The sequence below is a fragment of the Pinus tabuliformis genome, chromosome 3_1 (genome assembly GCF_031772625.1).
Source record: "Pinus tabuliformis cultivar Carrire ecotype Pingquan chromosome 3_1, CPIR1, whole genome shotgun sequence".
Taxonomy (NCBI): Eukaryota; Viridiplantae; Streptophyta; class Pinopsida; order Pinales; family Pinaceae; genus Pinus; species Pinus tabuliformis.
Genome location: NC_142301.1, coordinates 779,215,492 through 779,223,257, shown reverse-complemented (window position 1 = coordinate 779,223,257; position 7,766 = coordinate 779,215,492). Strand labels below are relative to the sequence as shown.

Below are 7,766 nucleotides of genomic sequence, written 5' to 3'. Positions count from 1 at the left end.
GATACAATTACTTTCGTATGCTAAGTCAGAAACTGTATGACTTGATTTATTAATATTTATTAATTTTGCTTTACCCTACTTCTAGAACCTTATTTAAATTCTGATTACACAATCTTGTATAGTGATTCACGGATACAATTACTTTCGTATGCTAAGTCAGAAACTGTATGACTTATGGCGGGTCGATTCCGGGAATCGACCCGCCGCTGGTCGGGCGGGGCGGGGCGGCCCGGGGGTGGCGCTGCGCGCCCGCAGCGCCACCCCCAGGCCGCCCCGCCCCGCGCGACCGGCAGCGGGTCGATTCCCGGAATCGACCCACCAGAAGTCATACAGTTTTGTTTAAGAGATTTGTCGGAGCTTTGAGTCGTGATTCGATTTGCTTTGCGTATGGGATCTCAAGAGTAAGTACGGCTGAGAACCCCTGAGCTATTACTGGGGTTATATATTGGACTCCACACGGGCTTCTCACCCATAAATATCGCGGAGTCCCAAGCCGGTCTTAAGTAAAGACTTCCACTTGTGCTCTGCTTTGCTCTGGCCTGGCCTGGCCTGGCCTTCCCTGAGCGTTTGAGAGCTGCAATTTGGGAGATTTTGGGAACTGAGAAAGGTCCTGAGTGTTCAGAGATTACATCCTGAGAGTTCAGAGATTATAGCTGCCCACAAGGCAAGAATTTAGTTGCAGAAGTTGTGGTAGTTTTGATTGAGGGTAGAAGAGGTTGGTTACAATGGCCCACAATGATGCAGCGCCCCGTTTCTACTTGCAAGTAGAATTGCAAGGCAATATGGCGGAGGTTTCAATAGAAGCCGATCGCCTGGAGAATAGGAAAGTTTCGGATCTTAAGAACTTTGATGACGATGGCCGCATCAAACGCAAAGGTATTATTGCTAATAACTTTGCTTAATTTGGACGATTGAACCGCAAATGTTGTTTGTGAACAAGTCTGTGGCTCTAACGCCTCGTTGGGCACGCCAACAAATTTGCAGAGCGAAATCAAAGTTGTAATTTCAAAACAGACTCACTATTTGACTGTTTGCCCACTTCCTCTATCCATCTTCGCAATAAACACCTCCATAAACACCTCCCTGCAACCCTGCATCTTTACAATTTTAAAGAAATACCTTTGACGGGTTTGCAAATTCTTTAACTGTGACGGTCAATTTGTCCATCAAATTTATGCTAATGTTTGATTTGATGCATTGCATTTGCAGGGACAATATGGACAGCAAGTGCGCATATTATCACAGCAGTCATAGGGTCTGGAGTGCTCTCATTGGCATGGGCAACAGCTCAGCTCGGATGGATTGCTGGACCCGCAGCTATGCTTGCCTTCTCCTTTGTCACATATTACACGTCCTGCCTGCTTTCGGACTGCTACAGGTCTCCGGATCCAGTCACGGGAAAGCGAAATTATACTTATATCGATGCTGTGAGAGCCAATCTAGGTATGACTACAGGCTTCTGTAAATAAAAGTTTGAAACTTGGGTATGTTATTTTGGAAAGTTTAAAATCTGATTTGTTCCTTTACGCGCTTTGTCAGATGGCTTCCAAGTGTGGATATGCGGTTTCTCTCAGTACGCGAATCTCTTCGGAACTGCAATCGGCTATACAATAGCTGCATCCATCAGCATGACGTAAGTTAAATCGAGTTTAGCTTAATCATTCGTTGAGTGAACCGCAAACCAAATTTTGATAATTATGTTCCCCAATTACATAAAGTTTGGACTAAATTATTTGGTTTTATGTCACAGCGCAATTCAGAGGTCCAATTGCTTCAGCGCTAATGGACATGACGACCCATGCCACGTGTCCAGTAATCCATATATGATAGCCTTTGGCGTAGCAGAGATCCTACTTTCTCAGATACCCGACTTCGACCATATAAAACTGTATGACTTCTGGCGGGTCGATTCCGGGAATCGACCCGCCGCCGGTCGGGCGGGGCTGGGCGGCCCGGGGGTGGCGCTGCGGGCGCGCAGCGCCACCCCCGGGCCGCCCCGCCCCGCCGCCGGTCGCAGCGCCACCCCCGAGCCGCCCCGCCCCGCCCGACCGGCGGCGGGTCGATTCCCGGAATCGACCCGCCATAAGTCATACAGTTTCTGACTTAGCATACGAAAGTAATTGTATCCGTGAATCACTATACAAGATTGTGTAATCAGAATTTAAATAAGGTTCTAGAAGTAGGGGAAAGCAAAATTAATAAATATTAATAAATCAAGTCATACAGTTTCTGACTTAGCATACGAAAGTAATTGTATCCGTGAATCACTATACAAGATTGTGTAATCAGAATTTAAATAAGGTTCTAGAAGTAGGGGAAAGCAAAATTAATAAATATTAATAAATCATATGACTATAGTAGCCTATTAAATTCTAGGAATATTATTATTTCATGAAAAATGTCCCAAAGTGTTGTAAATCCTTATTTTACTGTATTATAATAGTGTTATTAAAGTGAAGCATACAAAGATAATTACATAAATGCTTCAGGGTCCTGAATACAAGATGATGTAAAAGTATCATAGATAATTAATAATTATCAATTTAGAGTTAGGGATTCCGACCGAAGTAATCATATAAACAAATAGCATGGCACATATAAAATTTTGAAATGATTTACAAGTCGTGTTTCTACAAACAATCATGAAGGAGTAACCTCACCCAAAGCGAAGAGGGAATGATTTTATTTTATCGAAAGTATACATACACATTCTTGGTCTATTTTATGTATATAAATCTCCTAATTATAACAAAAGCGATGATGAAGTGAACAAATAATACAATAAACTTCATATAGGTGAATTGCCAAAATAAATGATATGATATACATGGTAAACCCATGTAGGATTAGAATATAGCAAAAGAAAGAAACCTTGGCTTAGGTTACAAATAACAAATTCAATTCATAAGTTAGACGTCATGTCAACTTCAAGCAATTTTGAGTATTATAGAATAGGAAGTCAAATTAAATCTAGAGCATGTGGGATGCCCTGCATCGGAATGACCAAATAAACCCTTTTTCTTGAATGATATAACTATAGTGAAGAATGTAGAGACGAGGGTTAGAAGCTTGGAATATGATTGTACAAATTTAAAATCTAAGTAACATTAAACAAAAATACTTAAGAAATCAGATGTATATATATACCCGAGAAAGAGAATAGGAGCTCTCCTTTTCCAGAGCTACCAATGCCAAAGGATATGCAAGTTAGTATTGGATGAGAGTAAAATCTTAAAAGAAAAAAAAAAAACCTATGCCAAAACTAAGAAGAAATTTCTAAAAATGTTCTCAATGCCATGATCGTGGAGAGTAATGACTGTAAATACCCAAAATGATATATTAGTGATTTTTTAAAAATATAAATCATTTGTGGCAGAGCAAAGAAAATGAACAATGTAGAATATCAAAACCGCAAAAAAAAACTCTTTATGTGACTTGGTCGTGAGCTCCATAGCTACATATGTTGCTATGGGGTAAGGGTAGGGGGTAGGAGGGGGGCAGGGGGTAGGGAGGGGGGGGGCAGGGTAAGGGTAGGGGGGTGGCGAGGGGTAGGGGGTAAGGTAAGGGTGGGTGGTGGGGGTAAGGTAAGGGTAAGGGTAGGGTGGAGGGGGGTAGGGCGCGAGGCCCATGGGGCCGGCGTTAAGGAAGGGGGGCAGGAGTTGAGATTGGAGGGGAATGGGAGTTAGGGGGTGGGCTTATGGGGAGGAGAGTTGTGGGGTAGGGAAGGAAGAGTTGGGGAAATGGTGCATGGGTGGGTGAGTTGAGGGTAGCAAGGGCTGGCACATGGGTAGGGCAGAAGGGGGAAGAGGGCATGGGTGAATGGGAAAGATCGGTAATGGGTTGGGGGAAGGGGGCACGACGACGGCCTACCCACGGTTATTGGGTGATTGAGTTTGAATAATTGTTTAAGACAGTTTATATAACTGATGTATGCATCGTATCTTCAAATAAAATTAATGTTTTCCATATTTTGTTAAATGAGAAGTTATGAAGCATTTTTATGTTGTTGGATTATGTCTTAAGTATGATAAATTTTATTGTTTAAATATCTACAATGCAATATCAAATTAGAGATATAATGTCTGTTTTATTCAGTATACAAATAAAGACTTTTGAATTCATTCAGTGATATAATTTGTTCATAATGTCATGTTTTTTTAGTTTTATAGTTGAAAAAATTTCAATTTCTTTTGTATCTAGCATGTTGTGGTTGAAAACATGTTAAATTTATACTTAGGAAAGAAAAATGATATTCTACCAGAAACATTAATGTGTTTTTTCTTTAAAATTTAACTTTGTTTGAGACATAAAAAATTGGTTTTATTAGCATTTTTTAAAAAGTTTGAAAATTGACCATAAAAAAAAAAATCATTATTCTAGTATCAACACTTTCATTTTGAAGCTATATTTTGCACGAAAATTTCGTAGTAAATTTCGTAGTCACTGCCATTTTTAGAACACGTTCAAAATTGACACCTAAAAAAAAAACATTGTTCCAGCATACACACTTTTCGTTTTTAGCACTGTTTTTGATGTTTTTTTTGGGTTTTTTGGCCAGAGTTCCCGTTTTGAGTTTATAGTTCCCGTTTCAAAGTTTACATTGTTGCTATAGGAAGAAGTGTTGCTCCCTCCACTGACATTTTGCATAGAAAAAAAGAAAGGGTTGAAAACCATAAACGCTACAACTAGACAAAACCTAAAAAAATTTACCATCAAACTTTCAAAACTTTATTGTTAATCCATTATAATAATAATTAATCTTTATAATAATAAAAATAATATATAATATAACCGTGTGCATTTAAATTTATAGTTTTGTATAAAGAGATAATTTTTAAATATAAATACACTAAAACTATATAAGAAACTCTACACTAAATACACTTTTAAATAAAACCAACATGAAAATTAAGAAAAAATAATTAAAACATTAAAAAAACATAACAATAACCAGCACATCCCAATAATATAATTTTAACGAACAAAATCCCTAAATAAACATTGTTAAAGAAATTTTAAGCTAACTACGACAGACCATGAAACCGCCCCTAAAAACTATCTACAAAACGAACCAGAGCAAAGTTTCTTAGAAAACCAACCTTTGGAATGAGATAAGCGTTACAAATAAACGAACAACGTTTTTCAGAACACCGTGTCAAAAAACCATTCGTTTCGGGAGAAACCGGTTTCATGCATTGAAAAACGAAAACGACCGTACAAAACGGCGTTTTCCGTACCGTTCCGTTTTCTTTGCGTTTTTTTCCGGAAACGAATGCTCCCGTACCGTTTCTGGTAACATGTGCACTCAGTTCTGGAGGCTTTGCTGGTTCTGGCAATTCTCATTTTACTGAGGGCTTTGTGCGGAGTATGAGGCAAGTAGAATTGTAACATGTTTTAAAAGTATTCAGTGTATCCTGTATAAAATCTCTTAAAAGGTTGTTTCCCGATATCGTGTTTCTTCTGGTTAGCGTTTATATTATGGAAAGTAGGCATGTCCTTGGTTTGGATAGATTTGTTCATTGAAGGTTCTAAATTGATAATAAAGGAGGCTTTCTCATCTAAATTTCCATGCATGATCCTTTCAAATTTCTGTATTATTTCTCGTCCCTGTGTAGATTTTCGTTGCAAAATAGGTAACTGTTGGTGCAAGTGTTATGGTTGTTTCTGCTGTTTTCCAGATTACTCTTAATATTTTCTTTTTTTTAATTTGCTGGAAGTCTCTTGTTCTTTTCACTAGGTTGTCTGTAGTTATCCTTGGTCTTTTCTAGGGTATCTTCTCCGAAGACTGGCTACATTTAGTTTCGGTGTCTGGTTCTTGGTCTCGGCTCTTCGGCGTTGGCCGGAAGTTCTGGTCTTTCCGGTGCTATTTTCCTTTTCCGGTTCTTCTTGACTACCGAGCCGGTGGGAGGAAGGTGCTGGAAGGTAGCAGATGGAACGTATGGCACGCGAAGTTCTTTCCATCCGCCATCGAATTAACTCAATTACTATCATATTCAGCCAAAACATTTCCGAATTAATGGTCACATGTTTCTCGTCAGTTTGTTTGTACCTGCAGGAAGACTTTTTCCCTTACATGAAGGATTTCCCATAAGGTGGCGAGGATCCTATCAGTTTTTCCTTTTAAAATAATCCCCTTCCGTATTTATTCAACACTTTCCTTATCTGGCTAGCGTACGTCATTCTATCTTCCCTTGCTTTATGTGTCTCGTTTGGTCTATCCACTTTTGGCCTCTGTTGTTAGTCGTATTGCTGACGTTTTTGTGATCCTCTCACGGCATTCATGGAGATACTCTCTGACGTGTCCGCCTCGTCAGCGTTAGTGCGGGCCACTATAGAGGAGAAAAAGGCCTAGGGTGGCTTTACGTGCCAGGAGGGATGGCAACCTGTGTTGGAAAATTCAATTATCACTCCATCTACCTTGGCGGCACGTGAAATAGAAGGTGGCGAAGTTGAATTCCCGCGTCGTAGGAAGAAGCAACACCCTTTGAAGACCACTCACCCTCCCTTAGCCTGCAATCTTGACAATGTCTTTCTAGCTGACAGAATTACAAGCCTTCAAAAAAGGTCTCTGGTAGGTCGTTGGCACTTTCCGGATATGGAGGATTCCCAGATGTGTTCATAGCTGGGAAAACGATGGAATGACTTACTGGGATACATTCCTACTATTGTTAGATTAATGAAAGACTCATATAGTTTTCACTTTCTTAATGAGAAATATTTGGAGACTATACGTTCTCTTCCTTAGGTTCATGGTAAGCGCTTTTTAGCTCTTCATCATTGGTACATAGGATATAACCCACTTAAAAACATTCCATCAAACAATCTTATCTGGGTTAAACTTCCAGGGCTTCCTATCGAACTATGGACCCCAAAGACTCTGTCTGATATTGGGAATGCAATTGGAAAATTTGTTTACGTAGACCCAAAGTGTTTGGGTGCCAAGGACAAGACAGTTGCATGGATTCTTATGGAGAAAGAATATCGTGGGGGTTTTCCTAATCATATCGAGCTTCTATGGGGGGAATTAAATTTGCGTCAGAGATTAAATTTTTGGGGGGTTCCATTTCGATGTTCTTCTTGTCATAAGACAGGCCATCTGAAGGAGAATTGTCCTTTTTGTCGTGGGGAGAGGCAAATGGAAAGGAAATATCAATACAAACAAAGTTCAAAATTTCCAGAAAGCAAGCTGAGGGACTCTGTGGGGGGTAGAAAATTATCAAATAACAGGTCTCCTTCATCAGGTATGGCTAAATCGTTTTCTCCTTTTCTATCTCCTTCTTCGAAGCTTTGTGGTTTCCCTCGAAAGTGTCATCGCTCTGCCTCGTTTTCGCCTAAAAAGTCTTCTTCCTATGTTAAGGGAATAGACTCCCAAATTTTTTCCTTTCCTCCTGAGCCTTATCCGAGTAGAGAAGTTCCCCTGCCATCCCCAATTCCTCATCCTATGGAAAATATACCATCAACATCTCATATTACATATATTCCATCATCCTCTCCTTCCCCTAAAAAATCTAACATTCGCTCAAAAGGGAAGGGTCTTTGCTTTTATCAGACTCCTCCCTCCTCAAACGGGAAAGGTTTAAATTCTGTTGGGACCCCACAAAATTCAAAAGGAAAACTTCCATGCATCTCTGTTACACCCCCAAACTCTCTGGTTATTTCTCCTACAAATTCTGTAGGAAGTGACTTGGATATCCTTCTGAAGAAGAAATCTCTGGAACTCTGTCCTCTTACTATTCATAAACCTGGTTCGGTTTCTTCTCCCCATA

General features: G+C 39.9%; 1 protein-coding gene across 1 annotated transcript; it reads left to right on the top strand.

Moving 5' to 3' along the window:
• The first annotated feature begins 476 nt into the window (after nucleotides 1–476).
• On the top strand, nucleotides 477–5,371 carry LOC149189712 (amino acid permease 2-like). Its single transcript, XM_089410314.1, has 5 exons — nucleotides 477–876; nucleotides 1,210–1,443; nucleotides 1,540–1,633; nucleotides 1,751–1,932; nucleotides 5,310–5,371. Exons 1-5 carry the CDS (start codon nucleotides 726–728, stop codon nucleotides 5,369–5,371), a joined length of 723 nt encoding a protein of 240 aa, XP_089266440.1. The 5' UTR covers nucleotides 477–725.
• Nucleotides 5,372–7,766: the final 2,395 nt, after the last annotated feature.